Source organism: Monodelphis domestica, chromosome 1, assembly GCF_027887165.1.
Source record: "Monodelphis domestica isolate mMonDom1 chromosome 1, mMonDom1.pri, whole genome shotgun sequence".
Classification (NCBI taxonomy): domain Eukaryota; kingdom Metazoa; phylum Chordata; class Mammalia; order Didelphimorphia; family Didelphidae; genus Monodelphis; species Monodelphis domestica.
Window position 1 is genome coordinate 332,917,721 of NC_077227.1, and position 21,526 is coordinate 332,939,246.

At 37.3% G+C, this 21,526-nt stretch overlaps 1 protein-coding gene and 1 long non-coding RNA gene across 2 annotated transcripts in view; one reads left to right on the forward strand and one right to left on the reverse strand.

Annotated features, from left to right (window-relative positions):
* TUNAR (TCL1 upstream neural differentiation-associated RNA) overlaps positions 1 to 17,377 on the reverse strand; it is a 67,653-nt gene extending 50,276 nt beyond the window's left edge. Inside the window, exon 1 of the mRNA XM_056811311.1 lies at positions 17,273 to 17,377. Coding sequence (XP_056667289.1) covers positions 17,273 to 17,311 — 39 coding nt within the window. The 5' untranslated portion in view covers positions 17,312 to 17,377. The remainder of the gene's footprint in view (positions 1 to 17,272) is intronic.
* The window catches only part of LOC130456362 (uncharacterized), a 77,587-nt gene continuing 73,336 nt past the window's right edge, over positions 17,276 to 21,526 (forward strand). The window contains exon 1 of the long non-coding RNA XR_008915107.1: positions 17,276 to 17,981. This is a non-coding gene — a long non-coding RNA (uncharacterized LOC130456362). The remainder of the gene's footprint in view (positions 17,982 to 21,526) is intronic.

The following is a 21,526-nucleotide window of genomic DNA, read 5'->3' on the forward strand; positions in this document are numbered from 1 at the left end:
TGACGTATATAACTGTGGGCCTACTTTGACAGCATTATTTTTAGGCTGAGACTGTACCAAATAGTTTTCTGAGAAAGCTGGATGCATAGCTCTATGAATCATGATGGGGTCAATGCATGCTTCATTTTTATATTAGCTGTCACTCCTCATAGCTATGCAGGCATTTTCAAAACAATTAGCTCGATTACTCTCTCTTGAAAGCCTTATAATGACCTCTCGATAGCTGAAATTAGGAGTGGGAAGGGGTCTAAAGCAAAATAAGCAGCCCAGGGGAACTAGTCAGCTCATTTGGGCATGAATCTACTGAAAAGTGGAAACCTATGTAGAGTCCAAAAGCATTTGGAGAAGAGATATAACCTAAAGGCATTTGAAAATGACGAAGTTGATCCATATTTACAAACATTTCTCCACAGTGTTTATTATGTATATTACATAAGCATTATTCAGTATAAATGAATCACAAGCAGAGTGTAAAGTTATTCTCATCTGAACCTGATTCAGGCCAGTCCCTTAATAGTTAAGATTTGATATTGTATTGAGACACTTGCAGGTCATCCAACAGTTAACAAAAGCATATTTACTTAGCCATGACAGGAAGAGGATATTACAAAGATAATAAGGAGGGGCACTGAGAACCCCTTGAGTTGATTCAGCTGAATGAAGTTCCCATTGCAATACCCTCAGCAAGCATCAGAGCACCCCTAAAGCTCATTGCGATTACTTTATACTCAGGTGACAAGAAAATAATGTTAATGGTCTGAGCCTTTAGTCCTCTGAGCCAATTAAATCTCAAAAATGGTCTCCATAGGAAAAACTAGTTTAATCTTTACAAGGGACAAGGGGAAGCAAAAGGACACATGGAAGAGTTAGGATATTGTTCCTACTACAGAAAGGAATTTTTAAATTTAATTTTATCTTGGGGAGTGTGGTACAAGGGGGACAAATAATGGAAGGGCCACCAATATTAGAATCTAAAGATACAAGTTTGTCACATACTAGCTCTGTGACAAGGGACAGAGATCAATGGATCTTTGATCTCTTTGAGTTTTAGTTTCCTAAAAAAAAAAAAAATTGGGTTACAACAGTGATCAAGAGAAGTTCTTTCTTTCTCTCTTTTATTTGTTCTTTCTTTCTTGTCCTTTCTTCTTTCCTTCCTTTCTTCCTTCCTTTTTCTTTCTTTCTTGTTCTTCCTTTCTTTCTTTCTCTCTTTCTTTCTTTCTTTCTTGTTCTGCCTTCATTCCTCTTTCTTTTCTTTTTCTCTCTTTCTTTCTTGTTCATCCTTCCTTTCTTTCTTTACTTCTTTCTTTCTCTCTTTTTATTCCTATCTTTCTTTCTCTCTTCTCTCCTACACTCTTCCTTCCTTCCTTCCTTTCTTTTTCTTCATTCCTTTCTTTATTTTCTTTTTCTCTCTTTCTTGTTCTTCCTTCCTTTCTTTCTTTACTTCTCTCTATTTATTTCTCTTTTCCTTTCTATCTCTTTCTCTCTTCTCTTCTACTCTTCCTTCCTTTGTTCCTTCCTTCTTTCCTTCCTTCTGTCCTTTCTTTCTTGTTCTTCATTCCTTTCTTTATTTTCTTTTTCTCTCTTTTTCTTGTTCTTCCTTCCTTTCTTTTTTACTTCTCTCTTTCTTTCTCTCGTTTCCTTTCTATCTCTTTCTTTCTCTCTTCTCTCCTACACTCTTCCTTCCTTCCTTCCTTCCTTCCTTCCTTCCTTCCTTCCTCTCTTTCTTTCTTTCTTTCTTTCTTTCTTTCTTTCTCTCTCTCTCTCTCTCTTTTCTTTCTTTTATAAACCTTTGATTTCCACTTAGAATCATGATAGAGGAGCACTAAGGGTGAGGCAATAAGGGTTAAGTGATTTGCCCCAGTGATTTTTTAAGGTTGTTTTTTAAAAAATAAGATTTAGATCCAAAGAAAAAAATGTACCAAAAACTGTTGACAAGAATCTTAACCAAAGTATTGAAATGTTTCAAGTATTAAATGTTCACCCAGAGCTTATAATATTGTTATAGTTAAAAATAAAAGGATCTCCACCTTACTATAGAACCCTATTATTCCACAAACTTTTTTGATTATTTCTTTACAGAGATAGTGGTGAATACGTGGGCTTCTTCTTGGTCTTGGGTTCTAATTCCAATCTAATTAAACTATAGGAATGGTTGGGGTAAGCTAAGCAGTGTCTGAAGCCAAATATGAACTCGGGAGCTCCCAACTCCAAGCCTGGAGCTTTATCCACTGTGCTACCTTACTACATAAGTGAAAGTGCTTTATAAACATCATAATATTTGTAAGTGGTGAACTACTAGCATCAATTAACTTTATTCAATATAACACTTGTGCACATAACATAATAATGGCTCAGATTTCTCTATCACTTTAGGGTCTTCACAACTCTATGGAAGTATGTAATGAGTAATAATAATAGTAATAATAACAATAACTGAGATATTTGGTGCCTTAATGTTTATGAAGTCCTTTACATGCATTATTTCATTGATTCTCACAGTTCTGTGAATGAAGTACTCTAGGTAGTTTATTCACATTCAATATTATCATTATAGAGGGGTCCAGTTGGAGAACTTCCTTTGACAATGAAGATCAGTATCTCTTAGAGAGTTGCCCAGGGCCCCTAAGATGTTAAATGATTTGCCTCAGTTGTTCACAAGGCCAGTTTTTTTGTCAGAGGAGGGTCTTAAATCTAGGTCTTTCAGACTCCAAATCCAACTCTTTATCCACTTGACCATGTTGCACCTTGCACTCTAGTTATCATCTCCTTTTTAAAGATAAGGTAACTGCAGCCTCTGGGACTTGCCCATAAAGGCATGGTTCCTAAATGATTATGGTAGCTTTAAAATACAAGTCTATATGATTCTAAGTCCAGTGATTTATATGCTCCAAACACATATTTTTATTTTCCATTTCAGATGAAGAAACTGAGACTAATAGAGCTCAAATGTGTTAGGATCATAGAATTTGGGGCTAGAACAAACTTTGGACATTGATCCCATTCTACAGAAAACAGAGTAACTGGGCAATGGTTATGTAACTGCTAAGTAGTGTCACCAAGATTCAAACTCATGTCCTCAAATTCTAAATCAAAACTTCTGTCCCCTAACTCATACTACCTGGTTCCTGAGGATAATGTAGTAGCAAAATCCATTCCTCTGTATATTTAGGATGCTCCTACCACCAGTATTGTGAAGGACCCGTACAGTGCATGCTATTAAAAAGTTACAAATTCACTGTTTGTTCTTTATACATGATGAGAAAGACAAGAAAATCACTGCCAAGTAGGCTAGTTTTTCCCAAAAAGGCAATGAAGTCATCCTTGAAGTCTAGGGGGATAAAGCTTGAAACAGTGAAATCTATGGTCCCCTAAGCCTAGCCGAAAAGGAATCATTCTATTACTGCCAGTTTATTCCTTGTATATGATATTCCATTCCCTACCATTTCTTCAGTCATATTGTTCCCTATGCCAGGCCTGTTAGTCCACCTTGTAGAAGTCTTAGCTCCCACTGAAGCTTAGCAAAAAAAAAATACCAGTTCCTTGAGAACACTTCTTTGGGATTGAAAGACTTTCCACTGCTTTGCTGAAAGCCAAAATTCCTTCCTGGGGATTTGGGAGGCAAGCAAAGATCAATTGAGTCAACATGTCTCCTTTGGTTACTGTGTTGAATAAACTACTTTGGTTAATCATATGTCTAGGACAGGGGTATCAAATTGAAAAAGAAATGGAGTCCTTATTGGCACACATGTTAACCTAAAAAAACACAAGTGAACATAATTTATGTATTGAATTGAAATGTATATTGTTTAACATTTTCCAATTACACTTTAATCTAGTTTGGAGGCGACACCTGGAGATTTGCCCTTCATGAATTTGATGTCTTTGATTAAGGAATAAATTATTTCACAGTTCCAAATCTGATCCTACAGCACTGTACCAGCCAAAGTCAGGTCCAGGCCTGATCTGAGGGGTAATAAACAATTCTCTTTAGCAAGTAAGACCTAGTTGAGCCTGAGAGTAGTCTTTTTCACATTGATGAATTGCTCCGTAGGCAGAACCCAGCACTGGTTTCATGTGTTTTGTGGTGTATCTAAAAAGCTTTATTTATCCTCCCCACAACTCACTTAACTTACTTTGATGGTAAATCTAAGCAGAGAGCATGCATCTCTATCTTTCTAGAAATCATAAATATGTCTGCTCAAGGATTTGTCAAATGAGAAGAGAGCAAGGAAACATTTCCATCTTTTACTTAGAAACAGCTGCCATGGTTTCTTTTTTATTCACTAACAACAATCAAAACCCCAAATACTGGTTAACACTTCCTACACTCCAGAATTCTATTTATTTTGAAAATATAAAGCAGTATGGTCATAATAGCAAAAGAAGATTTAGATGAATATCTAATCTATATCTCTACAGAAAATTGTACTTAAAGTACCCAGGAAAATGAAGCTTTTGTCCTGGAAAAATTTTAAATCAAGTAGATATATTGGTTAGTTTTAGTGAATTGTCTCCCCCAACCCCTTTTTTACTCTTTATTATAAGAAAAGGTTTACTGGGTAAAGGATGGAAAGGGATAGAATCAGAGATAAAGGTGATGGAAAAACAAAAGATATTACTCATTTTTCAAGTCAGTTAAAGATTCCCCAACCTCTCTGAAGTAATCCATTTCTGTATTTAACACCTACTAATAATGTAATGTCTAAGATTTGAAGACATACTCTCAATAGCTTTTAACCACAGTTAGTTGGAATCTGCAAAAGAAAGAGCCTTGCTTTCCCCTGAAGCCTATTCTTCTTCCCCATTTGCCTCCCCTATCTGTTAGGCAAACAATTGTTCTGCCAGCCAGTTTGGTTCATAGCCTCTGAATCATCCTCAATTCTTTACTCTCCATCACCATTCCTGCTGGTCTCCTTCCCTCTTCATAGCCAGTCACTTGCCAGGGCTACTTGTTTCTGTCCCCATAACATCCTTCTCATATATCTTTTTTTTCTCTCCATTCACATGGGCCACCATCCCAGTTTGTGCCTTTATTACCTCTTCTCTGGACTCTTGGAATTGTGTCCCTGCTGCCAGGTTCTCCCATCTTCAATTCATCTACCACAAACAGCCAAATTGAAATTCCTAAAGAACAACTTCAGCCAGATCACTCCTGTACTCATGAATCTTCAATGGCTCCTTAATGCTTTTAGGATAAAATAAAAACTCCAGCATTTAAATCTCTCCATAGTTTGGCTCCAACCTATCTTTCCAATAAGTTTCACATTATTTACCATCACTCATTCTAGATTCCAGCCAGTTTATTCCCTGAATGTGAAATTCCACCCTCTTCCTGCTTGTCTTTGAACAGGCTGTTGCCCCTACAGAATGTTCTCTTTCTTTACCTCTACCTCTTGGAAACCCTCACTTTCTTAAAGGCTCAGATGAAATGAAATCTCCTATTAGCCTTATTATTAGTGTTAAGCCTCCCATCCCTAAATTTCACTCAAATATGCATAGAGTAAAATAGTTTCTGAACCTCCCAGCCCTACATGTACACAAATACAGAGAAAGACTGATACAAACATTTATTTATCACCTATCCTGCACTAGGCACTCTGCTATGAACTTTACAATTATCTCATTTGACCCTACCCTAGCAATATAGACATTATGATTACCCCCATTTCACACCTAAAAAACTGAATTGGGGCTTAAATGACTTGTCCAGGGTCACAGAGCTAGTAAAGGTCTGAGGTCATATTTGAACTCAGGTCTCAGAGCACAGGAATTAAATACTCACATATCCAGGCTTCCTGGAACAAATAATATATTCACATTCACATAGATTCCACACTACCAAGAGATAGCCTTTCTTAAATCAACTAATTTAAAATATTCAGAGGACTATACTGAGGCAAGAAAACCACTCACATTTAGGTTTTGCTGAGGTTTAGAAAGTATTTTGCCCTCCCCACAAAACAGTTTAAGTATCTTTATTATCTTCATTTCATATATCAGAGAACGAAAGCTTAGATGGGTTAAGTGACTTGCCAAGCAATGAAAAAAGTCCTGATTTGTAGCAATTGCTAAATCCTGAGATAGAAATGCTCACATTGAGAATTTAACAACTGGCTCTTGAGCCTATACTAGCTATCTCTAGCACATCTCTGGGTTGGACCAGATGACCTCTAGTGTTTCTGTTTTAGGTCTGTATCTAGGAGGATTCTGGGATGACTCCATGTCCACCAGTGTTTTTATTCTGTTATACTGCCTCTATGAAAAGGATTGCATTTATTCTGGTTACCTTCAAACAGGAAAACCCAGCCCCTCTGGATAGAAATTATGTTGAAGTAGATTGCAGCTTACTCTAAAGAACATATTATTTTAGAACAGCCTAGTAAAGACTGTACTGGGAAGTAGTAAGTTCTCCATCAGAAGAGATATTAAAAAAGAACAAAAGCAAGACCACCATGTTGCAGACATTGCAAAAGAAAGTTATCCACAGGTCAATGGGTTGGACTAAGTGTCTTTCCCAACTTCTCACTCTGAGATCTGATGAACATGATGGGAAAGGGTGTGTTCCTGTCTTTGCCATATTGAAGCTAGTAGCATGTTTGTTCCATACCTGTAAACTTCATCACAACATGTGAAGGCCATGTTAAACCCTCCTCAAATCTAAAACAAAACATAAAACAATAACTTTGACTACTGTTGCATGTGAGTCAGGAATTAGCAATAGTCACAAAAACACAAAAAGTCATTTTTGCTAGTTCCTGTTTCACATGTGGTGGTAGCCAAAGCATTTTCTTGTTGAATTTTAGATTTGGGGGAGGAGGGGTAAATTGTTATGGTTTGTCAGGACTATGTCCAATGCACCAGAAATGAATTGAGTCATACTAATAAATTCCTATGGTACTTGAAGCTTTAAAAGTATTATATTTATATTTTCTCATTTAATCTTCCCCCAAATGCTCTGAAATAGTAGGACGATGATAAGAACTATAAGGTCATAGCCTTAGGAACAAGAAGAAAGCTTAGCGGTCAGAAAATCTACCCTCACATTTTACAGAAAAGAAAAATGATACTCAGAAGGATAAAAATGAGTTATCCAAAGTCACAAAGACTAAATATCAGAACCTTTTACATGAAGAAACAGAGGATGGAAAGGTTATGTGACTTCCTCCAGATCCCACAGTAAAGGGTAATGCTGGTCCATTGCAAGGCTGAATTCAGACCCAGGTTTTCTGGCTCCAAATCTCCTGCTTTTCCAAATAGCTCACTTTCCCTCACCTCCACCCCTATTCTACAAAAGTTGTCTGTATTTTGAATGCCATCCCCATTAACTTAGTGAAGCTTTTCCAGAATTTCCCTAGATTTCAGTACTTTTCCTTCAACTGATCTCAGAAAACTTTATACTCATCTTTTACACTTGAAAATTATAGAGATTTTAATAGTATAGCTTTCTATCTGTCTTATTTCTCTCCATTAGACTATAAACTGCTTAGGGGAAAACATTAAATCTTATTATTAGACTCTTTCATAGTACATAACACCGTAGATAGCACATAGTATGTCCTTAAAAATGTTTCCTGGGGGCAGCTGGGTAGCTCAGTGAATTGAGAGCCAAGCCCAGAGGCTCTGGTCCTGGATTCAAATGTGGTCTCAGACACTGCCTAGCTGTGTAATCCTGGGCAAGTCACTTGACTCCCACTGCATTGCCCTTACCATTCTTTTGCCTTGGAACCAATACACAGTATTGATTTTAGGATAAGGGCTTAAAAATGTTTTCTGAATGAATGAAAGCTTAAAAATCCGAGTTACAGAATACATTGGGAACTCTGCATGGGCTCCACTCTTTCTATAGTGGACGCTTTTATTTAGAACATCTAAAACTGAAACAGTATCTTGAAGTAAAGTGCCTCCTTTTATGACTAAGGGGAGACTTTTTTTCAAACCATTTTGTCATTAAATTGTTTATTTTTTACAGACTACTCAGATTAATATAACATTCAACACAAACATAATTTTTATCTACATCTTATGCATGAAGACGTCAGGGTATATTTGTACTATTTAACATATAAATTACCTAAACATGGATCATTAAGGCAAGAGCAACAACATCAACCTCTGCAATTAACCTTTCAAAAAACACAGAGTTAATCAATCTGAAGTTCTACGGCTCATTTAGCCTAAGACCCTTAAATGCTCTAGTGCCTCATTATGGTGTGGAGGTGATCCAGAGTTCTCAGAAGAAGACTAGATCTCAAGGTCCTACCATGTTAGAAAAGCTTTGGAAAAAATTAATATTCAGCTTGTTGCCAGAAAGTTGGTCATTAGTTGATGTTTGGGGTTATGGCAACTGATGACAGTAGGAACACTCAGACTGATGAAATCACTAGCATTTTAGTACCTTAAAGAAATGATTTTATCCATGATCTCCTCTAGGGCAGGGACTATCTTTTGCCTCTTTAGGCATCCCCACCATTTAGCACCTCTGGAACTTAGTTGGCACTTAATAAATATTTATTGACTTACTGACAATCTGAATAGTAGGCAATATAAAAAATTTACTTGGATGACAACAAATGTTCCCTGTATCTGGAATATCCTCTTTTACTTTAGCACAATCTTTACCTGTTTACTTTATGTGTTGTTCAAGGGCCATCTAAAGTGTTACTTCATCGAATAACTTACAATATTTGAAAGGGGGAGGAAAGGAAGGGAAGGAAACAATGTAGATCTTATAGTTTCAGGAAATGTATATAGAAATTTATTTCCTGCCATTGGGAAAACAAAATATCTCTGAATTTTTTAAAAGCAAAGCAATAAAAATAAAAAACAAAGTGTCATTTCCTCCATGATCCTCTGTCTTGAAAAGTGACTAATTCCTCACCTGATCTCATGGCACATTATACTCTTCTAACTTTAGGTTCTATATAAATTGGAACAGCATTTAGTGATTAGAAAAATGGCCCCACAACCAGGAATAAATGGGTTCTAGACCTGTTTCTAACACATTCTAGATGTGTGTAAGTCACTCAACCCCTCAGATCTCTAGGAAACCCTGTAGCACTATAAATTGCAGAGAAAATGCTGATTTGATGCTTCCTCATTAGACAGTTTCCTATAACAGAGATCCAATCCCTGCTTCTATCTATATATAGGTTTTATATGCCCCTACTATGTTTCATAAGAACAAGAATCATGCCCTTTTTACGTCTGTATCTCCCTGTGAACCCAGCAATGCACATCCTTATTTCAGCTTTTAAAGACAGGCAATTTCACCAATGTGGCTCCTTCTGCCACTGATGCAAACCTCAGTAGTTGGTCCTCATGAAATGCTGTGGCCAAAAAGAGTAATTGCATGGTGGCCAATTTTTAGGATGTGAACTTCTTTGAACTTAGCATGAGATCATTCCTCAAAGAGCAGACACAATCAGCCGAAGCCTGAAGTTCTTTGAAAATTACACATTATTTCCACACCATGATCAAACCTAGGAGCAGAATTTTAGAGGAATATCACACATTATCAAAGACCTCACATGAACCTCTGATGCACTAATCAAAAGGAGAATAAAAGTAACAAGTGTGAATCACAAAATATATCTAATACTATGAATTGCATTTTAGTTTATTTTATATGTGATGCTAATTGAGGCATACATAGGCTTTTATTTAAAATGTGTTAGAATTCTATACATGTTTGCATTGAGAGGAAAGTGAAAAATGAATACGAATTGTGAATATAACAAGCTTTTAGTTAAAAGTCTTCCTTTGTTAATAGCTATAAATAATTATCATTTATGTGGCTGGCCTCCTGAGAATAATAATAATAATAATAATAATAATAATAGTTAGCATTTCTATAGTGCTTTAGAGTTTGCAAAGTCCCTTTACTTAGTATCTCATTTTATCCTTAATGCAATAAAGGAGGAAACTGAGGCACATAGGGGTTAAGTTACAGATCAAGTCACCTAGCTAGTAAACATCTGAAGCAGTTTTCAAATTCAGGTCTTCCTAATTGTTAATTTTGCATTATCAAATGTCCTCTAATTTTAGCTGCCTCTAATTTTAACTTTTACTATTAAAAAAATCAGGTTAGTTTTTAATCCTGTCTGAATCATAATTTGATTTCTTATAACTCCTCCATTATTACTTAAAAGAAGTACAGGAAGTCTTTCCCAACCCCTCCTAATTCTATTGACTTCCCTCTGCTTATTATTTCTTATTTATCCTGTATATAGCTTGCTTTGTACATATTTGTTAGCATGCTGTGTCCATCACTAGTCCCATGAGGTCAGGGGTTGTCTTTTCTCTCTCTCCATGTCCCCATTCACTTAGCACAGTGCCTGGCACATAGTAGGTCCTTAATAAATGTTTATTGATTGACTGCTTAAAATATTAGGACTGAGAGATTCTATCCTTCTTGAAGATTTCTGCCTCATCTTGCTTTGCTACCCTTACATCTACTTGGCATCTAACACTTTTCACATCCTTTATCTCATCTGACCCTTACAAAAACATTGTGAGACACACAGGGTGGTTTTATGTTCTCCATTTTATAGATAAAGAAACTGAGGCTCAGAGTTCACATCAATTTTCTCAAGAACACATAGTACATTTGTCTACCCACGACTAAATTTCAGGTGTCCTAATTTCTAAGTAAATTTGCTTTCTAGTCATAAAATCATTGCCCGAATAATTACTAAAGACAACGTGCCCTCAAAGCTTCTCCAAAATTTTCCTTCAAACCTAAGCTTTAAAGTCTCTAGTGTCCGGGAATTTACTACCTCCCAAGGCAGTCCATTCTATTAGGACACATCACTAAATTGCAGCCTGCACTCCTTGCTCTAAGTTGTCCATTTGAGAAAAAGCAGTACAAGGCTAACTCCTCCAGTGACAGCTCTTCAAAGACTGTGGATAGTTTTCATGACCCTTAGTCTTTTCCTTACCAGACTAAACATGTCAAGTTCCTTCAACCAATCCTAACATGTCAGTTTCCAGGCCCCTCATTTTCCTGGTCAACTTGTTTATAGCCTCCCTCAAATTCAGAGCCCTAAATTGGGCTCAATATTTCAAATATGGCATGACCAGCATGGGGAACAACAAGACAATTACCTCCCTCACCTTCTTTTGGAAACTAGAAATGCAAACTTTTAAGTTCTAAGTGCATTTATAGTATTGGCTATGTCTAGAAACTTGCTCTTGATGGCTGAAATTATAGTAATAAAAAAGTCTCCAAGTCATATTCCAATAATCCCCTCTTTAATATAAAAAACTTATCTGATAGAGAAATTTATGATCTCTTAAGCTTGCATAATTAAACTCAGTAGCTAGAAAAAATATATATATAAATATATATATACATATATATATTTATATATATGATTTGAGGTCCTGTGAAACTTCACTAATTATATCAAATAGATAATCAAATATTTGAATCATAGAATGTCAGAAATTAAACAAACTTCAGAGATCATGATCTCAACTCCTCCCTTTCAGAGAGAAACAAAGACCCAGATAAGGAAAATGACTTGCCTAACATCACAAAATGGGCCTAAAACTTAGGGTCTTATTTCTCAGACAACTGGTCTCTTTTTTTCATGGTCTTGAAAACCTTTGAAATCTGTATTTTTTTCTACCATGATTTCAGTTGTACATGAATTTATAAATGCTTTTCTGTCTTAGAGCTTTTTCTCTGCTTGATGTAAAAGCAATAACTTGTAAACCTCTTAAAAGAGAAACCATACAGTGTGCTTTGAAGGGGCTTTGTTATGTAATGTGGCTTGTGCTTAAATATGCAAGCCAGGTTGCATTATCTATAGAAATGCCTTCCAAAAAGTCCCACTCATCAACATGCCCCAGAGAATCATTGAGCTAGAAACAGAGCTGTACTCAGGATTCTAATACCAGTGAAGCCCCAGAAATTGCTATGAGGCACATTAAAAAAAGCAAGAGAGAACTGAAGCTTATATTTCAACAGAATCTTATAAAAAACACATTTCTCATAACCATCATATTAGGAAAGCACTGTCCGTTCTATTATTCCCATTTTTACAGATACAGAACCTGAGATGCAGAGAAGTGATAGGACTTACCTAACCTACATAATTAGTAAGTGGGAGAATCAGACTCTAAAATGCAAGTCCTCTAGCTAAAAGTCCCAGTGGGTCAGAGAAGAGAACTTCTAGGTGGGATCCAGAAAGCAAAATGTGAGTCCCAAGAGAACTGTGATCAGGGACTATCTTTCTTTAAATATATACATAGATAGTATTATATGCATAATTACATATATACTGAATATTATATACATAAAGTATTTATGCAGATACTCTATGTATAAATATATACTATCAAAAATATTATATATAATAAATATAGTACTTTATAGCTTCAGTATTTAGCAGAAGCTTGTCCTTGAGAGATTTTTTAAAAAATATTTATTGATGGGAAGGGGTGGGGGGGGGAGAGGGAGGGAAAAATATGATTCTTGTAACCAAGGAATAATGTTCTAAATCGACTAAATACAATTTTAAAAAATTAAAAAATATATTTACTGAATTGAATCTAAGCATTCTCAAATGGGGCATCCTTTCTTTTCAAAAAAATGTCATCGTTTAATTAGGACCATGAATATAAAATACTTAAGATATTACTTTGTCCTCCACAGAAAAATGGTTCTACCATTTACTGCCCCCGCTGGCAGTCTTGGTTTTATCTATTCATCAATAGCCTCAGAAAAAGATATGCTTGGGGCAAAGTTCACCAAGGTGGGAAATATTGGGAAATGATGAACAAAAAGAGAACAAAAAATAAAAAGAAGCAATAAAGGAAAATATTGATTACATTCAGTGATGAAAATCAATTTATCCCAAAGAAAATTCCTACCAGTTTGAATGTATTTAGATATATACACATAGCTAACCTAAGTCAACTGCATAATTTATATGATTGTATGTAAATCTTTTATAAAATATAAGATCTGGCAGTCACCTATATTAAAGTATTGGTATAATATTTATGTTTTACTAACTGATTCTGATTTATAAGGTTAGACCTAAGAGTAATGAGTGGCATTTCTGAAAAGGTGTATTTAGCCTTGTTATAAGGAGAACATGTTAATAACAAAGCTCTATCCAAAAAAGCTCTATCCAAAAAAGTAGAATGTCCTGCATTAAGAAGTGGTGAACTTCCCTTTCCTGGAGGTTTGTAACAAAGAGTAGTTAAGTGCTTCTGGAGTATGATATTGAAGAGATTCTCAGTCATGTATTGGGTTGTATTAAATGTCCCGTGAGGTCCTTTCTAAAACTGAGATAGTTTCTGCAATGATATTTAAAAGAAATTACAGCATCATTCTGACATCTAAGCACAGCTTCTATTCACTAACAATTCATTTTTTTATCCATTAAGCTTCAGAAAGTTATATAAATACAAAAGGGTATAAGACTTGTCATGGTCATTTTCCCATGAACCTAAAAGTTTTGAGTAATTCTGATATGCATTCCATATGGAGTTTTTGGTACTATTTATAGTGCTGTTCATCATCAAAAACAATTGTGTATGTTAACAAATGTCATGCCTTCCCCCACCTGTCATCCAGGAATAACAAGATGTTGACAAAAAAAGAAATTTTTTACTTTCCTGGGTACAAATGTTTTCGAAATGCAACATTCTATTATTTTTACCCTCATTGAAGCAAATGACATAAAGATCCCTAAATGTATTGCTGCATAGATCTCATTTGTAAAATTGTCTAATCTATAATATACATAATTATTCTATTGTACAGTTGTAGTTCTATTGGACTACCTCACATGATAGATAATAATTTCTATTGAAATGAAAATGCTAAAAGCAAATTGTCATAGACTGAAGAATATTAAAGTTGGAAGGGGTCATAGAAAACTTCTAGCCCAAATCATCTGATGTCTATCATACCAGAGGTGGTTTGGTATAACCAAAATAATACCAGATTTGCAAATAACTGCCAAAAGCATCTTCCTAAAGTATACATCTGATCACATCATTCTTCTACTCAAAGACTTCAATTGACTCCCCATTATCTCTGGAATAAAATACAAATTCTTTACCCTAGTATTTAGAGTCCTCCACAAACTGGTTCCAACCCACCTCCCAAGCCTGATTTCATGTTACTTCTCTTCATATGCACAACGTTCCAGTTAAAATGGAGTGCAAAGCTATTTTCTAAACTTAGTGTGCTATCTCTTACATCTTTGTTTTTACTTGGAATGTATTCTCCTCTCATTTTTCATCACCAGAACTTTTTCTTACTTCAGGTCTCAGCTCAGGTGCCATTGCCATGATATCCTGATACCCTGAGTTGCTATTATTTACTCATTTGTCATCTTAATTTGTATTAATTATGTTAATCTTCATATGTACTGTGTTTTCTTGCTTCTTGAGAGCAGAAACTGGTTAATTTTTGCTTTTCTTTTTTTTTTAATTTCTTTTTTTTTCCGTCCTTTCCAGGGCTTCTTCTTTTTTTTTTTTTAATATATTTTATTTGATCATTTCCAAGCATTATTCGTTAAAGACATAGATCATTTTCTTTTCCTCCCCCCCCCATAATTTTTGCTTTTCTATCATCACCAGTTTCTAGTCAGTACCTTGCACAGAGTAGGTACTTAATAAATGTTTATGAAATTTGAACTTATCTATTTAGAAAAATCTATGCAATCTTGAAGACATACGTTTCAATGACTATTTGCTAATATACTACTTGTATGAATTTGAATAAAATTTAGTATATGGTAAGGGTATAATAGAGTAAAGATCACTTTCTCCATGAGTTAATAATCTGAGTCAATGAATTAGAAGTAATAATGAGAAAAGAAATTTCAGAGTAAAGGGCTAAGTGTGTCTAGTTCAGTATTAGAATCTTTCTAGAACTGAATCTTAAAGAAAAGGGGGAAAAAATTGCAAAGAAAGAATACCTGATGAAAGAAAAAGGAAAATGGAGGTCCAGAAATGGGAGAAAGTTAATGAAAGCAATCAGTTAGACTATTAGAATATTATTGAATAGAATATGAATATTAGAAGCTTAGCACACTGGGCAATTGGCCATCAGAACACTAACATTTGTGGCATTCAATATTAAAGGAAAAATCAGCCTCGTTTTATGATAACAAGTCCTTATCATTTGCATTTGCAATATCCTAATATTTACTCAAAATAGAATTGATTCAGATTAAAAATCAAACTGTGTCACATAATGTACAACCATTTATAATATGCAAGACTTTCTATGTACAGGACTTCTCTGTGTGATAGAAAGTGTAAACATAGGCCCACTCTACTGACTTTTGGGGATGGAACAATTATATAATATGTCCCAACTGGTATTTAGTCTTTGGGAAATATGTAGGACACTAATGTATTTAGAAGTATCATGTTTCATTCATAATTCAATAATTCTTCAAAGGGTTCATTAACTGAAGTCCTAAAACTTGTTATAAAAACAATCTTAATTCCTCATAAGTCAAATTGATTAACTGTAATCAACAGTCAAGTAACAAGTATTGAACTAAAAGTTGTTTTTTTTTTTAAATCTACAATTCTAAGATAATCAAAGTACCTCTTGACACTTGGTGGAATGAAAAAAAAACCTTTACTAAGGTAATTAGTAAACAATATATTTGGAATTGTTTGAAAAAATGAGCTTTTTATTCCTACTAATTATTTGACCAAAAAAGGCTAACCTGTGCAAAGAAAATTAATTGTGATTAGAAGGAAAATGCAAGGGGTATATACTTAAAAGAGGACTTCTGCTTCTTCTGAAAGATCATTGTGGCAAAGATTTAGACAGGCTTGAAGTGTAGAACCAACTTCATTTAGCACCATACGATGCCAAATTGAACACCTTGAAGCACTGAATAGTTTCTATCCATCTCTTATAATATATTTAGCTTCCAACCTTCTCTTGGTCTGTCACACTTAACTCTTGTACTTTCAACTACATCCAGGTTTCTCCTTGGAAATCAATCACGTCTTCATTTTATGGCCCCTGGTCCCTACATGATTCTGCCCCATTCATGTCCTAGCACAGATCACTACTATAAGTACATGCACTTTCCATTCCCCAACAAAACAATGTGAAACTCCCTTACTGAGAATGTGGTCCTCTAAGACTCCATAGTCATCCTGTCTGAACTTGAACTAGGGATTCTGCTTATAAATTGCCGTAGCTTTTCAGACCAGTATATAAATAAACTTTTCTGTGTGACCTTGCTTTCTTATCTACTAAAGAATGATCCAAGAATGTGAATGAGAACATTTAAAAGCTGCAAAAAAGGGAAAACTAGAGCTAAACAAGGAAGTCCAGTATGCCATGTAATAATAAAGTGGCCTTTTCCCTCTGAAAAGTAGGAAGTGTCCCTTGTATGACAAGCATGTACTGAAAGATCATTGTCAGCAGAGCTTGTAATTTTTATGTTGTCTATGTAGGATCATACTGATAATTACCAAAGATGACTAATTGCAGAATAACAGCATCAGCTGATATGAAAGTATTGGGCTTTTCTTTCTAGTTGAGATCTTATAGACGTCAAGCTTGAGGGCAGAAAACATGTAAAATAAAGCTAATAAATACTCCACATGCTAATTACAGGGTAGGCAAATTAGTACAAACTAAATGTTGCATGCTACATCATTCACGAGGTCATTTGTAAAGACAAGTTCCAAGCAAAACCTCAGATTATGATTAAAAGAAGTAACAGTGCCTAAGCTTAAATTCAACATTCACTTTTTTAGAACATGGTGTTTGGGGCTTTTTTTTTTGGCATTTACGAAAGAAAGGAAATTCTGGTTTAATCTGTTCAATCATCATTATTAAAACATCTATTTGACCAGACATACACACACACTACCCTCCCCCCAATACCAAAGTAGCTAAATTCAGAAAAGATGGGACATACCTGTGTCTAATGGGGGTCAGGAAAAAGAAGACTATTCATTCAGGTTTGAATATATTTCCATTCCTACCAAACAGGTCTTTCTCTTTTTCTTTTTGGTGGACTGTGGGTGATTAAACCTGGTTCAGTATACCAGGTGTCTTCAAGCACGCATTAAATATGCAGGGATTGGAAGGAAGCTACAAAATGTTAGTGGAAACTACACTGTCAATCAGGTGTCCTCAGCTATGGAAAATGACAACTCCAGAAAACAAACTAACAAGTTATAAGGCTGAAGGTGGAGGGAAAATAATAAAAAGGGAAGACAAAAAAAAAGCAAATGGGCTTTATTACAGAGGTAGAAAGGGCCTTACCATGCAGTGCATCAGGAAGAGGAGAGGGGCAGGGAGCATTCTGCAGACATTGGGCTGAGCATGGCTTCCAGGTATCCTCTAAACTGGGCAGACGTCTTCAGCACCATTCTCCTGGACAAAGCGACAAGTTTTCAGCGGGCTTCAAATGGCTTCTGGGCACCCGATCCCCAAAGCTCATTTCATTTCCTTCTCCTAGATAGATTTTTCCTCCAGTGAAGTCTCAGGTCAGTACTACCATTTCCCTGTAGCTCCCAGGGGATCTTCATGCCCAGCTTCTGGGGTCATCATACAGACTTTTGAGAAGCAAAAGAGAGAGACCGTATTGAAGCCCAGTCACTAACTACGGTCATAAAAGTGGACTAGTGAAAGGGTAGACGGGGAGGCCTTAGAAGGCAAAGGAGAGTAGCCTTAGTACCATCTCCACCCATGAGGGCTCCTTGATTTTCTGACAGCCAAGCAATCTTCAAAAAAGACCGAAAACTTTCCCACGCGGCGAGTTTGTACGGTTGGTGCTCCGGGGTACCAATAACCTACATCCATTAAAGGAATTTGGGAACCATCTTACCGACGCCAACAGCAACGGCAACAGCAGCAGCAGCAGTAGCAGCAGCAAAGGCGACGTCGGCGGCAGTGGCAGAGGCTCCAAAAGAAGCAGGAGCGACCACCTCAGCTTCCCCAACTAAGTTGGAGAAATAGGCAGAGCAGAGCGGTGAGTGCCAGACGGCTTGGCAGGGTAGGTTGCAATGTCAGGAGTCTCTCACCCCCACCATCCCAGGGATGGGGATAAGGTGGGTGGAGAGTCCCCTCCTGCTTCCTTTCCAGAGGGCGAGGGGAACGGAGCAGGTCAGTGCATTGGAAGGAAGGTGGGGATAGGCAAAGTGCTTGTGTCTGTGTCCATGTGTGCGTATGAGCCTCTGTGTGTGTGTGTGTCCGTGTGTCCGTGTATGTGTGCACACGCGCGTATCTGGGTAGGGGCACCCCGGGAGTGCCTGGTTAGAGATGGAGGGAGCAGAAGAGGGGAGGTTCCTGCGCCCCCTCCTGCCTTCAGGGTGACGAGCAGCTCGGGCTTCCCCACTTCGTGGTCTGCGGAGCTCGGTTACCTAGCGACTCACTCCGGGGAGCCCACGCTGACGCCTGTTAGCTGGAGCTGCGGCAGCCGCCAGCCAAGAGGAGGGGGAAACGCGGGAGGGGGAGATGCAGGAGAGGGCGGGCTCACAGCCTCACGATCTTCTGGCTATTTTCCTCTCCTCCCTTCCTCCTCCTGCCGCCCTTCTACTCATCTCTTATCCTTCTACGCTGACGAGGGTGGCAATCCTCAACCCCAGACGGGGTAGGGGAGAGGGCAGATGGGGCAACAGAGGACGTTAAAGCAATCTTATTCTCCATCTTCTCCTCTTCACGTCCTGACTCTCCCCTCCACCCTCCTCCCCCAACCATGCGCTATCGCCAGAATGGGGGTGGGGAGATGGCACTTGTCTGGGAGGGCGAGGAAATTAAGGAATGGGCAGCTATTGAGAGGGAGCGAAGGGAGGAGGGACAGCTGGAGGGGAAGGGAATTGCCTTCTATTAGATGGGTGGGGTTTCCTCCAACCAAGGGCAGGGGATGCTGCACTAGTTCTCTCCCACCCAGGGCCCGCCCAGCAGGGTCGGGGCTATAGAAGGAGAGGAGCAGCAGGTGGCTGTGTCCTATCCGTGTGTATGTGTGTGTGTGTGTGTGTGTGTGAGGGGGTGGGGTGGGGGTGGGGCGCGGTCGGTGAATTAAACCAGGTGTTTGGGAGGAGAGGAGTGAAATCTTTCTGGAGCTTTCAGTTCATGTGAGCAATGGGGACAAAGAGATGGGCCCAAGGCTAATTTGGAAGCTTGCAAAATGTAGGCACGTGGGTGTGAGTGTGTGGCACACAAACACACCTAACATCCACGTGGGTTAAATGGGGACAGTTCTGTTGCTGAAGAACAAGCCTCCAATTTGTCCACTCTTTTTCTACTGGCTATGGGAAGCGAAGGAAGTGTAGGACAGTGTATGCTACCAGACAGGCTATCCTTTCTGCTACATCTTCCTCTTCTCTATTCGTGCTCTTTGAAAACACCAGTGCTTAGCACAGTGCCTGGCACATAATAGGCATTTTGTAAATGCTTGTTGACTTTACTCACTAAAACTCTTGTCCAAGCCAAAGTGAACCCAGGAACTTCCCAGTGGCCTATCACTATCAGCTTCTCTGAAATTAAAAGCTTAGCTTTGACAGACTAGGGTTTGCCTTCTAGCCTCATCAATCTTGACCATCAGGCCAGCTTTAGGAATAATCTTCTTTATCTGGCTATCTCACCTTATTCCAGTCCTCTGCTTCTTATATCCCCCAATGAGCTCATCTTTCTTTTCTCTCCCTTTTGGGTTATGGGAGTGTGAATGGGGAAGTTCAGAAGATAATAAGAGAAGGAACTAAATAGATAGGCAGTAAAATCGGACCCCTGCTGCATTTCAATCAAAAAACATTTATTAAGCACTTATATGCCAGGCACTGTTCTAGGTACCAAAGACACAAAGATAAAAACAGTCTGTCCTCAAAAAACATTCTCAGGGGAAATATGTGTATGCCCCTGAAAAAGGAATTGTTTCATTTTTTGTAATTATATCCTCATCTTCTAGCTCTGTACCTAATGCACAACTGACATTTATAAATGCATATTAATTGATTGAGGTATATTCAAAATATATCTTTTCTTGAAATTGTCACAAATTTTTGGAAAGGTTGTTGATTTTGCCCCTTATAATGATACCTTGCTTATGATCAAATTTTGATATATGGACACCAACTCTTATCCAAAGGATCTTTCTACCTCTTTATAATTATTTATATAGATATATTTTTCTTCTGGACCTCCTCTCTGGTGTGTGTCATTGGAGAGAGACAGACAAAGGATGAAGGGAATAAGCCTGTATATAACTCCTATTATGTGCCCAGTAATATGCTAAGTGCTTTGGAAATCTCCCATTTGATTTTACAACCACTCTGTGAGAGAGGTGATGTTATCAACTCTATTTGACAGTAAAGGAAACTGAGGCAAACAGTTTTAGTGACTTGACCAGAGTGACACAGCTAGTAAATGTTTGAGGTCAGATTCTCAAGCATTCCTGATTCCTGATTCCTGCTCAACATTCTATCCAGTGTTCCATCTAGCTAGAAAGAGAGAAAGAGATAGAGATAGAGACAGAGATAAACATAGAGACAAGAGACAAATAAACAGAGTTCCATCTTTCTTTCTTGTGTAAAAATGAAATGAGAAAAAAATGCCTCTCATGTCAGATTCATATTATACATTTGACTGCCTTCCCATTTCTGCCCCTTTTTTGAGGGAAGACTTTAGATATGAACCAATATCTAATCTATAGGTAATTTTTTCCTTGTATGTGGCTGAGCTATTAAGAGCCAATGAATATGAAAAAAAGGACTTTGACCTTCATTCCCCCCAGTAGGTATCATTAGAGACAAGAGTGAACTTAATCAAGTCTATATTCTTGAGTCTAGAGCAGATAGCCTTTGGAGGAAAAGGGAGTAGTAGTTGCAACACTTGAGCTTGTTGGGCCCAGCAGTAGTTTTTAGTGTTAGAAAAGAATGAAAGAAAGAAATCCAATACACTAGAGCATGCTTTTGTGAGATCCACTGTGTCTCTTGGCTTGGGAAGACAAGGATGTATTGTAAGAGAGGTAGACTATATCCCAGAAGAAGAAGATAAAATATAGGCTGAAAAATGCTATCTGCTCATTTGGGAGGCATGAGGCTTTCATAGAATACAAAAGTTGAATGTTGGATATAATATAATTCAACCAGCTTTTTACAGGTAAGAAAACTGAGGCTTCACATGGTAAGATTACTTGTCCATGTCTCACAACTAGAATGTTGTTGAGATAGGTTTTGAACCCAAGTCATCTGAATCCAAATTAAGTATGTTTTTAGAGTCAGAAGACCTGGGTTCCAATCCCATTTCTCTCACTTATTACTTGTGTGGTTTTGGGAAAGTCACTATACCTGTCTGTGTTTCCCTATCTGTAAAATGAGAAGTTTGTACTAGATGGACTATAAGCTCCCTTCTAGCTTTAAATTTACAATTCTACAAAGCATACTTTCTCTAGTCAATATTTTCAGCTTAAAGATTAAAAAACCTTTAAGTTGAACTTCACTAATGACATTTTTAGCTGACTTCAAAATGGCATCTAATAACAGAAGTTCAGAATTGTCTTTCAGCACAGAAATATCA